The sequence below is a fragment of the Epargyreus clarus genome, unplaced genomic scaffold (assembly GCF_041222505.1).
Source record: "Epargyreus clarus isolate Ecla_fem2 unplaced genomic scaffold, WU_Ecla_fem_2.2 ptg000014l, whole genome shotgun sequence".
Lineage (NCBI taxonomy): Eukaryota > Metazoa > Arthropoda > Insecta > Lepidoptera > Hesperiidae > Epargyreus > Epargyreus clarus.
Genome location: NW_027332222.1, coordinates 12,818,859 through 12,840,659, shown reverse-complemented (window position 1 = coordinate 12,840,659; position 21,801 = coordinate 12,818,859). Strand labels below are relative to the sequence as shown.

The following is a 21,801-nucleotide window of genomic DNA, read 5'->3' as shown; positions in this document are numbered from 1 at the left end:
GTGTGATGACAGGAAGTGAATTATTCGATGCTTGTTAGCAAACTTAACTCGATTAAAATTATAATTAAAAATCCTATTTAGATCAACCTACAACACAACTACCTTCGAACAAGTGGTTTTAATAATATTAGTTAATAGTGGAATAAAAATATAAAGGCACTAAATAATGTATCATCAAGTCTAATAAGTGATTGCAAAATAGATATTTCCAATAATAAATATTTCAATTTCAATTCTCAAAAACAATGTGTGAGGCACGACCCTATATCTCCTCCAAGCATACTCCCGAATTTCAATTGGTCTGTATTGGCGACACTACAATTGGGAAGCCGACGGTGAGACATTTCTTTTAAAATGTTAGTTACTTTCATAGTCATTTAAATGAATATAACTAGAATTAGCGAAAGTGAATATAAATTATACCAAAGATAAACTTGCCTTTATATAATGCTAATCGTTTTAAATGGCATCATAAGAAAGGTAAAGTAAAATTAATAAAGTATTGTGAGTACATAATATAGAATTTATAATATTACGATTGAAAATAAGCGAGAATATGCGTGTAGTCATTATTAGAAATAATGTCTGATAAAGCATTATTTCCTTGAACGGTAGGTTTATATTTATTATTGGCGGAAACATAAAGTAAGTAACATATTTATATGTAAATATTATAATATATTGTACTAAATATTATTATCATTTGTATAATGTACACGTCATTACCACTTAACTTTTTGACTTAATATATTCTATCACACATACTGATTGACTGACTTACATATATGAGGCAACGTCTATCTTAGTCCTTGTGGTGACGCCGCATATGTGATCGGCTTTAAGTTAAAACCATGTTCTATATGGTGATATTAAAAAAAAAAACTATTACTCCCTAACCGTGCACCTAAGAAACTTAGCATAGAATGCCATTTATAAGAGTGCATAAGTTACCAGTGGTGGTGTATAGTAATAGTTATTGTATAAAAAACCGAGAACAATAATAATGAATTGAAAAGCGGAGTAATGTAGCCTCTAAAATTTAGACTAATTCAACGGCACCTCATATGTTAAGCCGTTTCGCTTGTCAAAGACATACACGCATGTCAAAGAATGACACATACATACATACTACATACATACATACATACCTACATAACTCACATACACTCTCAAACATCACCCTTCGCGGCGCAAAAAATGTAAAAGCATGTATTAACATTGTCAATGAAAAAGGAAAGTCAGCGACAATCGAGCAACGTTAGGCTCGTGTCACGCACAATGCCTAGCGCTAACTGACCTACATCAAGCGGGGTGATGCACTCTGCCCATATATCATTAAATTGCCAACATGGCGCTGCACGAACAAATCAATAAGTTCATGAATGAGGAATTGTGACACAGTTGGATATAACGACACAATTTTCTTTGCAGACATAAAAATGTGTCTTTTTTGTTTTTCTAACATACAGTCACGCGACATATTAACTGACAGAGAATTAGTTGTTTTCGAACTGTACCCTTAGTATGACTTTTTACGTTTTTACAAAAATGACTGCTTTTGTATTTCTTTACGTATTTGCCCATACATTTCCAATCAGCGCCCCTAGCGGATTGTATCAGAATGAATTGGAAATGTATGGGAAATACTTAAACAACTATAAAAAACAGTATTTTTTGTAAAAATGTAAAAACTCATACTAAAGGTACTGTTCCTGTGAAAGTAGTCATCGCCGCCAATGGACATTTGCAACACCAGAGGAGTCGCCAATGCATCGACGCATCGCCAGCTTTGGATGAGAGCTCTTTTTCACCTTTTATAAGAGCGCTGTTACTATTTGTGTATTGTTATTAAATTAGTTACTTCCATAATCACGATTTAATTCTGACCATAATGGGTCAACATTAAATGCTAAGATAACGCGGAAGACATAAATTTTAAACGAAAACACTAAAGTAGGTACAGAATGCCTGCAACGTAGAATGCCTAGTCGGTAATTGTAAGTGACCTAGATAGACCAGGGCGGTGCACCCCGACTCATCTATAAGTGGATTAGCCGACCGGAGTGACATGCAAGAGTAATGAAGCGATAGCTGCACTGGAATAATCTACTTCGCTATAATTGTTTGTAGGCATGAAATTCGTATTTTATGCAATAGAATTGCCCAGAAGTTTTCAAAAGACCAAGTTGTTTCAGTAGAAAATACCGCCCAAAAAGGCAAATAAAAGAGGCCATTGTGTTTTTTTTTGATTCAGTAAAAATGCGCTACTAAGGCGAATCAAACGACATGTGAAAAAAATGAAACCGTTAAGTAACAACTTATTTGAATGAATCGATATAAACATATTTGAAAAATATAACCTCTCTCGCAGTTCGCTTCAAAGGTACACGTTAGTAGGTTACCGCAGTCTATGGGCAGCTATAACCAAGAATTAGAGAGAGAATATAAGTCCTTCCTGAGGTCATTCACTTGTGCCTTTCTATTTGTGATCCTCAGGTAAGAACTCGGTAACAAACGGCTGGAACGTCTTATGTGCCGGTCTAAGTACCACTAAATAAGTACTACCAGCAGTAAGCTCTGTTAAATTTTAAAATAAAGCACAATTTGTTATAAATAATCACAAAGTATGAAGTTAGAGGCTTATTGAGAGAGGTTGCCATTCTTCATATTGATTCATATAATTTTATTACAAGCGATTTTAAACAGATCGGCGGGAACATAACGGTAAGTGTGTCAAAAACAAAGTTATATCAAACCTTGTGACACTTCACCCTAAATTAAATGTTTAAAAATATTTTCTTCGCATATTTTTAAACTGTAACGATAACAAGGAAATGTTCCTATTCACACTACATACTTCAGATAGCCCAAATAACATAATTGCAAAGGGTACTAAGGTTATCAGTTATCACTATCAACCAGCACACTTTAATATCGGAAGTTCGTGTGAGGTTCAGAAATTTGACGTCAATCACAACAACTTAGGACTTTCATTATGAATTGAACTAGTTTATATTATCAATGTAAATTTCTATGGATACAAAGAAGATACGGAAAAGTTTCCTGATATCTTGACGTTGGGGGCAAAAGTTAATAATTTTATTACGGATATTTAAATAGGGGTTTTTAATAGCATTTAAGGCCAACGAAACGTTTTAAAAAACCTATAATGTTTTGCAGTTTGACTTGTGATGAGATAATATTTTTCCATAATAAAAATGCAAAATTATTTCGATGCGCCACAATTTTTAACTAGACATAATTAAATCTTATTTTTTAAGATAATTATTTCAAATGTTTGTTGATATTATTTATTTTTAAAAGACCTTTACTTAATTATTTTACCGAGTAATTGATATATTCGCCATAGCTAGTCGTAATATCTTTTATTTAATACAATACCATTATTATTATCATTACAATAGTTCACTATTAAGTCGCCAACAAATTATACTCATAAGACAATTATATAGCAAAAGATTATTTCGCCAAAGTACCATGAGGATTTGAAAGTATGTTTTAATTAACTAACTTTTAATAAGTTATAAAATAGCTTACGTTAAAATAGTCTTCATATAAATGTAGTGTTAAAGTCACTCACCTTGGTTCAACAATATGTACACTTTGAGGCACACGTACTCCTCCATCCGGAGGTGGATGCGCCTGAACACGCAGGTGATTTGGGTCATCTTCTCCACCACCAGGCCCACGTCCAGCCGCAGCTGCTCCAGCGTGATGGGCCGGCCCATGAGCGAGGTTAAGCAATTCTGCAGCGTTTTCAGGTTGGCGTTCACCTGTCATATTGGAAAGAGTGTCATTAGCGCTATTTCATACACCTACAGGCAAAACACCTGATTTTCTATGGTCATTCTTAACGGTGTACATTTGAAGTCAAGTACAAAACAGTAATCTTGAACCGAAAGATGAAATACAACAGTTAAATGGCATTAATTTAAAATTACATCTTTTAACATCAAACGCTGATTTAAAAAATACCCTTAAACTGAACACATAGTTTGATTCAAGTTTGCTTTGACTCATATAAACCGAAAAAATACATTTAAATTATTATTAATATTTGATCTATTTATTTAAGCTTATGTCTACAACCATAACAGCAACACCCACTAATTGTCCACGATAACGAATAGCCGATTGAAACCAAATCAAAATTGTGTGAAAAAATGACGCACGGTCGGTTATAAAATTATAAAATTTTCCTAAATTGGCAAACATGTATAAAATTGGTATGCGCTTCGATTTTATGTTTTATGTAACCATGAATACGTAAGCGAGGAGGAAATGCTCTAGACAATGAAAATACGTTTCGCCAGTTACCGCCAGAGTTTATGCAATTCGTGCAATTCCCTGCGTGTGAGTGATGATGTGTTTCGTGAAACAACTCGAGTATGAGATTGTATTCTATTTGTTCATTCGATTCGTATTCTCTGTATATTTTAAAGTCCAGCCTGATTTAGATAATGCACTCTTGTGCTTATTTTATTTCCAGAGATCAAAATTAGTTGATCTTTTTAATTATTAATTGTTTTAAATTTGAAATCCGCTAAGTGTTTTTCTAATAATTTATCGTAGTTAAAATGAATCCTAATAGCATAGTTTTTAAATTTGCTACGTTATATTATTAGTTACTTTAACAATAAACCAAAAAATCTACTATTTATCTACAAACGATGCCTTTGGTTCTATTCCCTATCCGCAAATTAAGTTTTATTCGCAAATAAAGAGTTTACTTTGAAAGTTTTTATAACAAATTCAAACTTCAATCTAATCGCACGCAACTTGAATGACGTAGCGAGCGAGATTTGCGCTGACTTAATGCACTGATAAATTTCAATGCGTACATTACTATGCTATCGGCTGGTATAGACGACGATATATTGCATTTTACGATTTCAATAGGTGGTTATGCATCGTCCGAGTGCAGCTAGAGCCGGCGACTTTCTATCTGTTACGCAAGATGATCATGTAACCGCTCCGCTGCATGTGCGGAAGTCTCTGGAGCGAATGTGACCTGTACTACTCCCGTCTAGGATTAGTTACCTTTTACCGCTTAGTTTACTACCTACTTGAATGCTAATACTGGTGTTAAAACTATCTTTATGTTTATAGAACTATGTTTGTAAGCTGGTACTTAACGCGGTATTACTGTTACTAACGATAAAAGTAAAAAGTTTTTAAAATACTAGTAGTCTGATTATCAAAAAACCGAATATGAGGATTCTTACATAAAATTCAGTCTGAGATAAACGTACATTTTAGAAATAAGATAACTAATTTTATTTTTATGCGCGAACTATATAAAGATCTAATTTTGAATAGACGTTACGTCTCATATGAATTTATGTTGCATCAGTAAAAGCAAAGACGTATTATGAATCTACGAAGCGCCGCGGTAATTTTACATCGCTCAGATTAGTTGATATTTAGGTTATGGGTTGTTACAATCGCTTCCACAAACAATACTGTTAATCTTGGGTTAGTTACCATAACAATGAATAAACTCTTATTACCTCTTGAGCGAAATCGTGTTCATGATCCGAAGATTGGGGCGCATGCGCTAGTTTCCCGTGCATCGCCTGGTAGGCTGCTGTTGTTAATACTGAGATCTCGTGCCATTTTTCCATCAACAACTTTGAATGGATTTCCATGGGTATTTCCATGATGAAAGGTAACTTTTTCGTCCAAGCGACCATTTTGTGCACTATGGAGTCACCGATTTTACAAAGTTTATCACCTATCTCTGAGGTGTCGTGAAGGAGATCGGGCAAGTGACGGACGGTCGCGATGTCCTCCATAGCGTCGCAGTCGATTAGCGATTGGATCATGTGAAGCGCCCTTTCAAGTGGTACCGCGCGATCTCGAGACGACGACACAGCGTTTTCCAGTCTTGCTCTCAAATGTACGACCTGAGGTGAAAAGAAAATAGGTGAATGGTTTGAAAGCACACAATATTCGACCATATCTGTACTCATTTTGGAGCGTCTTACCTCACTAGGATTGGTGAGGGCAGTCTTAAGTATGGTCCCATTGACGAGGTTCGATGGGAGAGGTGGCAGTGGTTCCTTAGGCTTCTCGGGCGGAGACGCTCGATTTGATGTCGTCGCTGCTTTCGCATTGGCTTTCTTGTGTTTTTTGTATTTTACTTTGTATAGATTGTAAACTGCACCACTGTTGCGTCCGCCTGGCATGCGATCTTCTCGTACAGCTGTGACAAAGAACAAAAAATGAGCGAAATACCGTAGGCTTTAAAAACAAAAGTAATTTTAAATATACGTACCTTGTAATACCATTCCTTGTTCTATGCACTTTTTGAATCGGCAGTACTGGCATCTATTCCGTTGCGCTTTCGTTATTTCACAGCCACCGTCAGCGACGCAAGTATAAACCCGCCGATTCTGGACAGTCCGTTTAAAGAATCCTTTGCAGCCTTCACACGTAATGATTCCATAATGAAGACCGGTTGCCTTATCTTCACATATCATACAGATCATTGGTTGTTCGTCTTCGTCCCGTTCGGCTTCAGGTGCATAGGTTCTCAACTCGGGCCGCGGCAATGATAACGTGCTGGCGCTAGGTACTCCCGATGTACCGGAAAGGCTACCCGCGGCTGCGCTAAGATTTAATGCGTGCATTTGTTGATGAGCAGGTAACTGTGATACATCACCCGCCCAAAGCAGTTCCATGTTGAGAGGTGGCCCTCGTGGCCTCCTTAATTCTCCACCTAGGTTTAATAACAGTCTCGCGGCTGACTCCTCACTACACGTCGCGGGATCGGGCAAAGGTGGTGTAGGCGTATGTGATGCACCCGCCGCTGGCTCTCCACTAGTTGTGGGTGCCGGCAGCGTCCAAAACATCGTACGAACTCCACCCGACTCGCCCATGATGACGGCCGGTGCCCCTCTCCATTGCGTTGATCCTCGGTTACCTCCTTTAGGTTCGACCGGATGAGGTGGGAAGTGCCCGCCGATAAGCTCGGGTTTGACACCATTGATGCAAGCAGCGGGCGGCCAGTGTCCCGGTGAAATTGATGCGTGGCTACTCGGTGGTGGCGGTGGGAGGGAACGGGGTCTATACGGTTGAGGAGGTTCCGGGGGCGGTCCTTCAAGTTTTACGGAGGAAAGCTGCGATGAGGGTGAAGAATCGTGCTTGAGGCTAGACGGAGAATTTTCGGCTTTGACCGACGGAGGTGCCCCTTCGAACTTGATGACCGAATAAGGCGGCGCTGAGCGGATGACGGTGGGATGGCAGGATGGCGAAGGTGAGGGCGAGCCACCGCCGTCAAACACGGGCGGCGGGTGCGGCGGCGTGCTGCACCCCGCTTCGGCCATGCGCGGCGATGGCGGGCCCGGGTCCGGAGACGACGTACTGGTGTCGGCTGCCGACTCGCCTGCGGGCATACGAGGCGCGATCAAGCGACAGACAGAAGACTTTCGTCTCAACACAAAAGAAAAAGAGCACCGTGGACTTTTCAGAAGCGACAAATAGAAACTAGGTGAAATGTCAATGACCGCGCGGCGTGGTCGCAGTTAGAAGGCGCGGGGCGCGACGCAGGGACGCGACACTGCACTTCCCGCCGCCGCCGACTAGATTAGCCGGTTGCGTCACGATGTGAGCGCTTTGCGGCTCAGGCGGCATAGTAAATTAATCTATTATGTGAATGCAATCACTAAAACGTCACATGGAATTATAATGAATCGCGAATATATTTTTCCAACTAATTTTTTAAAGATTTATTATAAATTTAAATTAATAAAACTACATAATAAATAGTTTATATAATAACGCGGAATAAGGAGAGAGAACATGAAAAGCGCAGGAAACGTGGGCGCAGGTCGTAACGGGCGAGCGCGAGCGCGAGATGTGGTGCGCGCGAGGAGAAAGTGAAAGCGCCGCGCGCGCAGATGCGGCTCCCGGAAGCGTTGCGCCTGCGCTGCACCACAAAGGGCTCTACGTCATAACTAGTTCTATTGCAAATTTCTAATACGATTAAAAATAACTTAACTTTTTTAATTTATGGATCGCCCTCTCTTAACACACTGCCTTAATATTAAACAGAAATGTTTTTGATAACTTACGTTAATATCGAGTTTTTGTAACTGCCAAGAAAACTATTACGGGAAATATTCTAAAATATTGCATAATAATTATAAAACACATACATATGTACCGATAAGTTAGAAACTTTACCGACTTTTTATTACTAAATCCATATGCGTTGTGTTTACCCTCTCCCGTGTGGCAGTTTACGTCGCATAACGTAGCAATCAGTCATTCGTGCCCAAAAACCACCCCCACAAAGTCACTGAAACACGAGCGTGACGCGTCGGTAATACGTTCGATGATACGCAAGCGTCATTTGTCGGGATAATCGCGAGGGCGCGCGGGTGAAAATTATTGCGCGGTTTTGTTTACGCGAGGAAAAGTGAAGAAAGTTTTCCACTAGCGGCGCGTGGCGTTCGGCGGGCGCGCGCAGTGAGCCCGACCTACCGCACGAGCGGCAGCGCGCCGCTCCCCGCGCGCTTCCCGGTCCCTCCCTCCAGCCACTATTAGGTCACTCAGACGGCCGTGCGTGCGAACTGCAACCGCACAATGACTAGTGCAACGCGTGCACCGCTCTCGCTTCGAGGACGATCTCTATTTCACTTCGCGTCCTTTGCCATATCACTGGTGGGGACCGATCTTTCTAGCCGCGTGATGCAATCGGCTGCTGAGGTCCTAGGTACGCTATAAATGTATAGCTTTGATTGCTAGCTATTATGTACATATTGATTGGTTGTTAGTACTTCTTAAACTATCCAATTATTCGTTCGACATGGAAACCACCTAGATGAGGTCGTTATACGAACTACTTCTAATAGATACGACCTATTAATAAGCCTTTCGTTTCCTATTCTAATTTTCTAAATTCGGACTAATTGCAAAGTTTTAGAATATTACACAAGTAAAGTAATTGTCTACTAGGTCTCAACAAACAAACCCAATTTGTAATGCAATTGTACTAATCGCTACATGCAATAAATCTAAAGTTTCCCCACGTGTCCTTCGACAAAAATAAAACGAGACATCACTACCGAATTAGTATAAAACGCCGATACGGAAGCTCCAACAAACGGCCGACAATAGAGATTACGCAACGATACATCTATGGGCGTCGTTTTTTCGATCGGTGCAGCTCGAAGGTCGCGCGCGGTCAGCGACCGAGGGAAAGTAGGTCACTCACACCCCACCTCACTTCACCCCACCCCATCCCACTTCACCCCATCTCGCCCGCTAAGGATGCCACGTGTCGCTGCTCACGTCCCAACGCTCTTGTTCCCAGCATCGAGTGCCCTTCAGTTAATTATAATCCTAACAAGTAAGAATTTGAAAAACTTTGCTCTGTTGTTTTATTAGTATTTATGACGGAGCTGGCTTTTCTCTGGGAACTCATGCTTTCAATACAGAAAATATACTGAATTCGCAAGCGAAAGATAATGAACATTGCATTAACTACAGGCGCCAGCATACCGAAAAAGATATGCGGCTTAGTAACTTTTTGTAAGATTGATCTTTACATAGATCTACGATAATAGCATGATAGCATAGTAATTTTCCTACACTATATAACTTCAAAGATAATATATGTAATACAAACGGATCTTCGGCCGGCTTATTTAGTAAATTGATCTTTATTTTAAATTATTTGTGAATTAAGTATCTAAGTCTTGCACTTTTACTAGTAACTTAACGTAACGACCTGCCTAGCGCATCCGTTACCTAACCGGTCTGACACGAGAGGTTTCCGGGTTCGACCTCTGTTCAGGTAGATATTTAATTGATGAATTTAGATTTCTGATCTTGTATGAATGTTTATCTGAATGTATAGGTATGTTATGTTTTTTTTTATGAATGTATAGCATCAAATACATAAGAAATACTAGTAGGAACTATGAGTATAAAAACGTATTTATTTCTACTACCTTAAATGCTGTTCATAGTTATATAATTCTACAGAAGTGAATGAATGAAACGGTTAAACGTCCACCCTTTCATCCCTTTCCTGTTTTCCTTTGATATAGAAATAGCTCACTATGGGGTTAAGTCATACTTGACCGACTTTCCTGTTACTTGCTTTGTATGGGTTCCTTATGCGTTTCAGTCCGCAAATAACCTTCTGTTGTAAAAGTTATATGTAGATACTAAATGGAAAAGTTGTGTAAATGCACACAAGTAGGATACAAAAGTAATTTTATTTTGTAAACCTTCGCCTGAGACTACAAAAATGAAACTGAAGTCTATCTAGCACAAAATAAGCGATGCTATTCTTCAATGATACTAAATGTAATCATTAAAATACTAGTAGGTCTAGTTACAATATCTTAAACAAAATGTCGACTAAACTTTATTACAACGGACAATGTATCTACGAAAAGAAAAATAATAAAAATCTTAGTTATAAGCAAGGATTAAGTACTGTACACTTTATTATAAATGGAGTGGCTCGTAGCTTCACTCTACACGGAGAAAGTTAACATAGGCTCAGACACAGATCATCTAATTAAATTAATTATAATGAAAGAGAACTGAAAACAGAACATTGCAGGTGCGGTGTACATTTCTATATGATAGAGATAAGTTGTGGCAATTTAGCTAAAACATTGACGTAAGCGTATCATTATGGACACATGCGAAGATGACAAACACCCAGACGCAAGACCCTGAATCTAAATTCATCGTTTAAATAAATATGGCCATTGTTACTCTATAAAATCGCATATAAAAAAAATGTGGCTGTCCACGCGCGGACTTAACGAGGCGAGTCAAACACGTAAATTCTATCCCGCTTATCTCGACTGCACACGAGTGCACGACAGCACGCGAGGGTGCGTCACGGCGTCGCGGTGACGCAGCGTCACGGCGTCACGGCGTCACGGCATGACACCCCCAGCAACGCAACTGACGCGACACTAACCGTATCTAGATTCACGCGAAACTAAGATTAATTCTAGCAGTTTAGCTAGAACATCAACGTGAGCATATGGATACATGCGAAGATGCAAAACACAGAACCCCAGAACACATCAAAAATCACCTCTTAGATGGTCATCGTTCCTCTGCGCGGATCATATAAAAAAAATAATTTGTGGTCAGCCACGCGTGGTCTTAACGAGGCGAGTCGAACACGTAAATCCGATCCCGCTTATCTCGACTGCACACGAGTGCACGACAGCACGCGAGGGTGCGTCACGGCGTCGCGGTGACGCGGCGTCACGGCGTCACGGCATCACACCCCCAGCAACGCAACTGACGCGTCACTAACCGTATCTAGATTCACGCGAAACTATAAATAATTGAACGACACACGCCGACTAATTATTAAGTATGAATCAGACTGATTTTTTGCTACATTTCTTCTGTATGCTTGGTTAGTATGGCTATTTTCTTTATACAAATGAATTAGCCAAACTGCGTTCCACATGTTTCTTATCGGTCTTGGAAACAACGGAACCGATTGTGATGGGACTCTTACGTAAAAATAGAGGACGTTTTACTCCAAACATTTGTAGGGCACACGTTAAATGTAATATTTTATACCTATTGGGTGACCTTAGGTGAATCTCGCTAGGAATAAAACATCAGGACATTATGTAACTGCATACACGGTACTACAGTACTATGACTTACTAGTCATAGTATTCTAAAAATATCGCAGAAGTGTACTAAGCAAAAAGTTTATTGCTGTTTTGTCAATTCTGCGTTACAATATATTTTACAATTATTCTGTATATAGATTCTAGGGTTTGTTTGTTTTACTAATTCCTTAATTATTATGTACGAATCACGCCGGTTTATGTGTGTGTATATATATACTGTGTACAAATTACTGTTTATATGAATGATGGCATAAGATTCATGAATTTGTTAATTAGTTAAATTTACAATACATACATTTTGTGGTACGTAATATAAAACTACATTAGCTAATTTAAATATTAACAATAATTACCTCATATTATAATAATAATCGATTGGTTTATCAATAACATTTCTAATTATCAAAAGGAATTATAATGAGTTACTTTCTGAAATGAATCTGCAAACCCGCGAAATTTCAAATGAATATTAAATATTATATTATCAGGTGTATAAAAAGTGCTCAGTGATCATTATGTCAATGAACTGTCTCCTGTCATAGATTATCCGAAGTCCATGGAGTTATCAATTAAAAGAACTTATAAAGTTTGATTGAGACCTGAACATAATAAATTACAGTTTTAATTTAACTAGTAAAAGTTACTTCCTAAAATAATTGAATTCCTGACCTTATTGCAAATTCTATAAACACCAACGCCTACTTTTATACACTTAGGACACTAAGTTGCTTTTTCTTTACCTATAGACATAAACGACGCCAAAGTAAACCTCATCATCATCAAGTAACATCATCTTGTGTTAATTATCAAGCTTAATATCGACTTCTAGAGTAGAATTAGATATATTAGATACCTATTAGTATTTTTTAATTTGCACGGTATCTTTAAAGGTTTTAGAAACTTTATTTCCCATTAAGAATTATACAATTCACTTACATGAGAAACTTAAATATTACATATTAGTTTACGCGTACATGAGCGTGTTTAGGTAGGTACAATTACATTACAATTACATAAGAAGTGGGTAGTAAGAAAAACGTATACGACTCGGCGAGTCAAGAGATAAGGAAGTGTATCGACATAAAGCTACTAGATACGGCTCGAGCGTACCTAAATGGTAAGTTAGTTTATTTATGGTATATTTATGTAAGGTTCTTTTTTTTTTTTGTTTGTTTTTTGGTTTTATTTATTTATTATTTATTTATTTTTAGTATTATTATTATTATTATTATTTTTTTTTTTTTTTTTTATTTTTTTTTATTTAAAGTGTGTGTGTGTGTGTGTGTGTGTGTGTGTGTGGGTGGGTGGGTGATTGATTTACTGAGTAATTTTGTATGTAATACTATAACCTATTATATATGATATATTGATTGACTATTTGATGTAGATGTTCATGCAAGTAGTAGACATATTAATTTATTGTTGTTGTATATTTTTAATAATATGTGATTTTTTTTTTTTTTTTTTTTTCTTATTTCAATTTTATTATTATTTTGTATTTGCTTTTATACAAAGTTTTATCAGTTGTTATGAGTAATCAAGTAATGTTTTAATAACTTTTTAAAGGTTTTAATGGATTGCGAGTTTTTGATGTCTTTCGGGAGCTTGTTATATAATTGAGCTCCTTCATACATAAGGTTCTTTTTGCCGTAATTTTTTGTTCTAGGTGTTTGTAGTACCAAATTATTAGCATTTCTTAGTAGTTTTTTCTGTACTTGTGCTTTTCTTGTAAATATGATTTGTGTATGTATATGTTTTGTAAGAATTTTGCGTATTAGTATGCAGGTGCTATATATATATGTTTGGGTAATGTTTAGTAATTTGGTTTTGTTGTAGAGTGTATCGGTGGGAGTTAAGTAATCATAGTGGAAGAGAACTTTTACCAGCTTATTTTGAGCTCTTTGTATTAGATGTAAGTTTGTTTTAGCTGCTAAGCCCCATACTTCAATCAGATAGTCAATGTGGGGTTTAACGAGACAGTTGTAAATATAGTACCTAATTTTCGGAGGGAAACATCGAGCGTTACCTCGTATTATACCAGTGAGGGAGGCTAATTTATTTTTAACATGTTCAATGTGTGGCTTCCACGTCAGATTACTGTCAAGGATAAGGCCTAGATATTTTTCATGGTCTGTCCTTTTTATTTTGACATTATTTATCGTAAGAGGTTCATAGTTAGCTATTTTCTTATTTTTGTAAAGTGTAACAGTGCCTATATCTCTCAGCCTTAAATGAAACTCCCCAAGTTTCGCAACAAGTGTCGTCTCAAACAGCCCGTATTTATAAAACCAACTGTGACCGAGCAACAATGCAAGACATTCAGTGTTAAGCGTTATTACCCCCATTCATAATCCTCACGAAGCGATTGTAGCGAGCCGGATCTCGTTTTGGCACATTTTATTCTTCCAAGTGAAAGTTCTTACATTTTACAAACCTGTCTCGGGTCTCTCACGCCGTATTATGCTTAGTTATTCAACTTTCGGCAGATGACGGCGATTATCGAACCCTAATTTGAGCTCGTTTGTGTAATCGTATAACCGAATTGATAAAACTGAGCTGTGAGCTTGAAGTAAATTTGAAATATACTTTACAGTGAAAATGCATGCAAGCGTATGTATTGGGGCATGTATTTTATATATGACAGGAATGTACTAAAAAGATAAGAAAAGAATAATAAAAGTATTATGATCCGCATCAAATGTTAATTTTAACCTTCTGCTTGCTTCTGCTGTGAGACTTACTAGTGAGAAAACTCGTCTAACAGTGAAACTGTAATGCTTTGGCGACATTATTTGCAATTATTTATACTCAACACCTGAGACCCGACTGAGGTCACAAGAATTTCAGTAAGAATGCAATGGTTACGGACAGAAAGCACGATGTACGATGGTAATAATAGGTGCAATCCTTGAATATATTTAAGACCGAGACCCGACCTAAGCGAGGAGACCTGAGTGTAACAGCGAGACAGTAATCGGTGGTTAGTACGTATAACGTATTAACAGTACGTGCAATTCTTTATTATTATAACAGCGCAGGCCACTAATCACTTTGTCAGTGTCACGTCGAGTTGAAAACGAAATTACAACGGCGAATTCGCTATCGCATTTGAAAGTGACAGGCGCTCCGTGATCCGAGTAGCGACGGTGAAGACATCTCGCCTGGAATAACAATGCTCGATCCTGACCTTAGCACCTATATCGCATCTTGCACGACTAACTTGATTGCTTTTGTTCGACGTAACTAAATATCGCGGATTAGTTTTGCAATCTTGTTTACGCTTTGTTTTCGGGTAATTGGTGAACTGAAGCAATTTGGAGCTTAACTTTGTAAAACGTTGTAATTCTGGCGTTTCTATTTAGCATGTCCATGTTAATGTACAAAAAATATATATATTTTCGTGGTTAAATAAAAAGGTGCTCTTTTTCTTTTGTCGTTTCGTATTACAACTACATTACTTACGCAATCATTTTAAATCAATTACCTACATTAAAAATAATAGTATTCAGTAATTCAACAAAATCAATGCACATAATTATAATATCAATGCACATTATAGAAGTTAACATAAGAAGAACATAGTATAAAGAATTATAAATTTTAACTCCACTTACCATCGCTGCTACATCGGGAGTCAACTTTCCGCCTCTTGAGCTTGAGGTCTTGGAACAGACTCATGTTGTCGAGGTCACACGGGCCGCGGCTGAGTGTCATTATTCCTGGAACAAGGGAATATAAACCATTAGATTATCTATGAGTCATCTAATATCCGTAGATGTCGGTCAATCTGTGAAGATGAATGGCGCTGAAGGCTTTGCATGAACATTTCCGTGTTTAGAAGGTACAGTCAGTCTTTTGCAAGATCCTCATCTTGCAAAAGACATGCAAAAGAGCGTTGAAGATAAGCCAATTCTGATTTGGATGTTTGTCAGTCTAAAATTATTAATCTTGATAAGACTAACAAATTTTATTAAATTTCAACATTACGAGATTTTATTTTCCGAGAGATTAGGTTTATTATATATACCTAAATATTTTTAATTAGTTTTATTAATCGCGATCAAAAGCTCTTAACACAAATATTAATTTTTGTGCCGGTATCATTTGAAAAAGATGTGTTCAAATGTTAGAGCTAAACGATTATGAGCTTGTTTTACTACGTTAATAGTAATTATGACATTGCAATAAATGTCAAGATCAATCTTTAAAAATATTTATTAAACTTGGCGCAGTTTAAGTAACTCTTAAAAATAATGTTGCAACGTCTTTTATATTTCAAGCAATAAAATACAATGACACAACAACGGTAACAATTGATTGGCTTTTTTCTAAAATAATCGATGTATTCAAAAGCGCTTACATTTAGGTATTTGTTCGAGCGATATAATTTTCTATGTCAGTGTCGACTGGCCTTGCAAGATGTAAACATGATCCGAAAAACTGTCGCGAAAGTTACATTAATAAGAATTTGTTATATTAATTTATTGAGCGGACCTTATTCTCTTTTTCGGCGGTGTAGTAAGTACTACGTGGGACGACGTTTGTAACAATCTTTTATTTAAATCTAGCCGCAGATTTCATTCAGCTACGAGTAAGCAACACAGTTTTACGAGTGCGATAAGAGCGGGAATTTATTGAATCGTACCTACGTATGGGTTATACGTCAATTTGTGTAATCTGTACTCGTACTGCGGAGTCATAAATTGTATAAGAATTATGACGTCTACGCGTACGTCATAAACTGAACCAAGATATGCAATAAGTAGCACATATGGCATAAGATAATTCTGATTTTCTTATTTCTTTTATGTGATTGAAATTTCCATAGAAATGGCGCTATGATTTGGAACACTCCGTGCGCATAAATACTACCTCTCTATGTCACTTGTAGGCTTTTACATGTTAGGGATCCTAATTAAACACTATCCATAAAACTTACTGACATATAAGGATGCATTATCAATCTGATGCTTTAGCTGTAATTGTTTGTGTTAGTGTTCGCCTTACACACACATTTGATTGCGTATAAGAATTGTTTTATCCCAATCCAATAATCCAAAAGGGGTTCCGCAAGATAAGATTAAAACAATGAATAAGTTGCAAATTAAAATTGAAACGATTCGACCCTATTACATTCAGCAAAACATCATAGTCTAAAAATATTTCCCCAAAGTTCCCGACACGACTACTGATTTTGTTAGCAGAAGCTTGGAGATACAGACTTAATTTATATTTTTAGTAGTTTTAGTTAATAAAGCATACTATTATGTATTGTATATAAGCCATTATTATATATTGTAACCATACCTATCACCTTTTCCTTTCGAATCATATCGTTAACCAATATAAAAAGAATACTTTTGTTTAAATCTTAAATCTCTGCAAAACCAAAGTCCACTTGACTCGTGCTAAGATTAACACAAACGTTGCATATAAGTGTAGGTGTTAATGAAATATGCTGTCATTTGATATGAAAATGCTTATAATGGCTAAATCGTGAAATAAAACGCTTACATGTTAATATAAGTCATTGAACTCCAAGCTACTGAGCAATGTCATGTGAAATAAAAGTGAAAATTGCAATTATGAGCGAATTGCGAAAACTCTATATGTATCTATTATTTTAAATTTAGTACACGGCTATGCATTCTACCTGATAGTAAGTGGCTATTGCCGCCCATGGACATTTGTAATCAACCCCAGACAAGATTAAATTCCTACCCTAAGTTAGGCCACAGATGCACCGCTGCCCCTGAGGACTAAGCTATGTATGTCTCCTTTATAGAAATAGGTGTGACGGTGATGCTGCCGGACTCGAACCGCAAAGGATTTTACCACCTTCAAAGCAGTTAAACATATGCGATTAATTTATAGTTAATCGCTTTTATACGCTGATGTGTAATAACGATAAGATAAATAACCAAATATACTACTAATACTATGTGGAAGTCGAGTAGTTTTGAAGTGTTCTGTACTTTATACTAAACAATAAGTGCAATAAATATAATATCCAATATGTAATACTCGTTGTACAATTAGAAGAATGAAATGAGGATGAATTGTTAAATCGAATTAAAAAAAATATTATTTTTTTTCTTTTAAAATCTTTTTGTTCTTTAAAAATACCATAACACATACACACAAATATATAAGACACGTAACGTTATATACTAAACATAACGCATACACATAAATTATGGTATCATGCTATCTTTAATGATAGTCAAATTTTAGTAAAGCCTTACTTTAGCATTAGTTTTCACCATTTTATGAGATAGCTGTTACTAATATACACTTTAAAGGTGATTGAACTTTCCGTGTTGAATTGCGTAATGCAAAATTGATTATATGTTTGTAGAAATGTCTGTATTGTATGTTTAGCTCTAGAGCAAAAGCAGAAAAAAAGAAGATACATACTACTTAATATGTATTTATGTGTACGTGTTCGATATTTAAAGTTAGTTAGAAGGTGGTAGAACCCTTAGCAGCATCCCCACCTTTTCAATCTAATAACAGCAGCAGCCCGTTCAGTTACACCTTTACTGGCTAATGACAGCCGTGTTCACCGCTGGTCACTTACGCCATTACTGGCTAATAACAGCAGTGTTCAGCGCCGTTCAGTTACGCCTTTACTGGCTAATATCAGCAATGTTCAGTGCTGCTCAGTTACGCCTTTTCTGGCTAGTAACAGCGGTGTTCAGCACTGTTATTAACCAATTTTGAGTTAGTAAAAGATGCCCAAAAACATGCTACTATAATATCTAGCCTAATATCTATCCTGTTACGAGGAGCTACGTAAGACAATAGTCTACATAATATAGTGGTGAAAACAGACAAACTTAACGTTTAGTTTTCGTCATAATGACCAGTAGGTACACGACAACAACCGGCCAGGTCCTTGACCTTGGCGATACTGTTTAATTGACATTTTATCAGTTGAACTTGAGACTGTTGTATACGTGAAGCAATTAGTATGTTATTAAAACTAAATGATAATGAACGGGTTGTCTGTTTGTTTTATAATTTACTTTGGAAGTAACGATACATGTTTATTAATATTTATTTATAAACATTTATCAACATTAAGACAATATTAATTAGTTATTTAAGATCTTATTCCTAAAATAAATTTAATAAATGTCAGCTTAAAAAAACATAATTATTAAATCAAATTCAAGTCATATGATTATTTAGTTCGATTCTTATTAAGGTTTTATTTTATTTATTCTTTTAATACGTACGCAAATCTGGTTTCAAACAGACATCGATGACTGGATTATGATTCAAAAATATCCATATTTCAGTCATTTGTAATCTAAATATTGTCGCTGGTGTAATAAAAATTGAATTAAGTCAAGTCGAAGGCAGGTTTCTAAGCTAATGTATAACGTAGACGCTATTTTTGGATTTTTATCACCTTCGAGTTGCAACTAACGTACCTATATACGTCGTAAATTACGCAGTTAGAACAAATCTTACGACGCAAAATGAATTACGTCAAATCTGATAACAGTCTGATTCATTCGGAGACGGTGAAACGTAATAGAGTTTGACACAATTATTGCGATAATATTACATGTGTGAATAATGCTTTCTTTCTGCACTCATAGCTCCATGATTTTTCTATCGTGGTTGCCATGGACTCGCAATTAGAAATGCGTGAATATAGAAACGGGTAGAGTCAAAAAATAAATCTATAGTCTTCATTTCGATATCTGTCTGGTCGAGGATCGAAAAACCTCGTGACTCGTGACCGCTCCATCATCAATAAATACGTGCATTATATTTGGGAACATTACAAAGAAAATTATAAATACAATAACAAATAATGCTAGCATGCAATGTTTTGTATTTGTTGATTGTTCACTGTATGTGTAAAATCGAAATAAATATTAAAATTATAAAATAACAAATCAACTTATGTATGAAACAAAAGTAATATCATACGTACGACATTACTTCTCTCCCAGTGTATGCTTCATAGTGTCACATTTTTGATGTAATTTTATAGAACAGACTTTTCATCTGATCTCAATTATAGTTAGAGCAGTATCATGAACCTCTCTTTTGTTTACACGCGGGTGCAATGTGCTAAAATCTATTTCGCCAGTGGCAGAGACAAACGAACTAGCATCTTCAAAATAAACTCGAACGTGTCAAAGACCTTGATTATATCGCGTTATAGCTGCGCTGATAAAGAATTAAAATCAAAATTGCTTCATGTCTTCTGCCTCTACCGTTTTCATATGAGTGAGAAATATACATATTTACTGAATGGTAAGAAGATGAAGAATATTTAAAATATAATAGGATTTTCTATAGGAAGTTGAACATACATAAATACGTCGGTCCTCCTAAGATGTCTTGCGATGAAAAAGGATAAAAATATATTTTATTTATTAACATGTACTGATTAATTCATTTTTATTTATATTAAAATTAAATATGGTTTATGATTTTTTATGTTATTGTTTTATAACAAAACGAGCATTCTAGTTATCTTCTCAAATAATCAACACGATCGAGTTGAGTTTTTTGCAGTCCGTATTTTGCGCAACGTTTCAAGTTCACTCTTCATCGGGTTGAGCAACAATGTTGTGGCGAATAAAATAATTCGCAGTGTGAGAGCGTCGTTCGTCGCGAGTTTCGGCGAGGCCGAGAACTTTAGCGCTTCCGCATCTCGCATATAGGAAGCTATTTTGTTTGTCAGAATAATAGCTATAAGCACCAATATTTGTACTTGATTTCGATTTTTCCTTTAGGTCATTGCTATACGGCACAACTACATCAACTCAAAGATATTCGTATATATAAAAGACTCTTCTTAAATTCTTCCATGCAAAGCCCACCGGTTTCAATTTTTCGATCAGGAAAAAATGAACGCATGGATTTATCTGTTTTGGGTTTGGTTACTTATTTAGTATACACATAATTATAAATGTAACAGAATAATTGATGGTACTGTTAGTTGCGAGTGAAAAAAAATAGAAATTTTAAATTGATGAGCACATGCAATGCTTAGATAGTAGTAGAAAGTAGCTCTTGTCAAGCGGTCATCAGTTACGCATACAATAAATTAGCTAACAGAGCAGACAAAGAATTCGGTGCTGACTTTATCCAAAAGACTGGTTCATATAGTTCGAGGCAAAGCATCAGACGGAAGTCATGGCTGTCTTGATAACTTAAACCTTAAGTTAATAGACATATGGATGTAAACGCTCACGTATTATGAAGGTTAGCGTCCAGTGTCAATTCAGGGTCAGAATTCGAACATTCAAAACATTTGGTAGTATGTTTATCAACTTACTGGTTTGAGTACAATGGATAGAAATTCGTGGGGCCATTGAGTACAATTGTGCGAATGATTTGCGTTGTTAGCAAATTTATAGACTAGCCAATTGCGCTGGTACGTTGAGATATAAGTATGTCTACTCAATTACTTTGTGATAAAGAGGAGCTAGGAGAAAAGGAATGTTAAACAATGTTTTATGTGCTATTTAAATAACAAACGAGCATGTTCATCTGATGATAAATAACCACAGCTGCCCATGGAAAGATAATTCCATACAGTACCACTTAAGATCTACAAATGCATCGCAACCCCCGTGGACACAGTTGGAATGCTTTCAGTAAGTGTCACGCCCTTGAAACAAGAACATCACATAATGGTAGTTCAACAACTACAGATATAATTAGTCGTCAAAGAATAAAGAACTTTCAGACATAAAGTTTCAAGTTCTAAATTTTAATTCACTTGCATAACAAGCCATTATACAGTGAGGTGGGGTAGTGACTTGGTGTTTTGATTCAAAACTTTAGAAAAAAGACTGTAATTCGAATCTTTCAAAATAAATTATATCCCTTCAACCGTACCATGTACTGCAGTGATATACACAGCAAAGTGGGCAGTGATGCCAGTGGTCGACGTGGGCAGAACATTGCCATAATATTCAGTAATGGACGAGTAGGTGGCGGATGGTGGCCCGACGACCCTACATAATGTTGGTGTAATTTAAGCAGGATGGATGGAGCTTCTAAAGTTTTGTGGTGTACATTACAATATTAGAATAATTTTGTGTTCATGTGCATGTATTTGTGTGGATTAAGTAAATTGGTGTCCAGTTCCTAATTTTCAGTTTATTATTGT

General features: G+C 36.5%; 1 protein-coding gene across 4 annotated transcripts in view; it reads right to left on the bottom strand.

Annotated features, from left to right (window-relative positions):
• The window catches only part of Hr4 (nuclear hormone receptor 4), a 130,448-nt gene that overhangs the window by 9,963 nt on the left and 98,684 nt on the right, over window positions 1-21,801 (bottom strand). For 2 of the 4 annotated variants that reach the window (XM_073079038.1, XM_073079037.1), the window contains 5 exons: window positions 15,269-15,373; window positions 6,299-7,408; window positions 6,009-6,226; window positions 5,532-5,927; window positions 3,602-3,794 (listed from right to left, as the gene is read on the bottom strand). In XM_073079038.1, coding sequence (XP_072935139.1) covers window positions 3,602-3,794; window positions 5,532-5,927; window positions 6,009-6,226; window positions 6,299-7,408; window positions 15,269-15,368 — 2,017 coding nt within the window. In that variant the 5' untranslated portion in view covers window positions 15,369-15,373. Of the gene's footprint in view, window positions 1-3,601; window positions 3,795-5,531; window positions 5,928-6,008; window positions 6,227-6,298; window positions 7,409-8,096; window positions 8,521-15,268; window positions 15,374-21,801 lie in introns of those variants that run through there. The other 2 variants (XM_073079039.1, XM_073079040.1) reach the window with 2 other exon arrangements.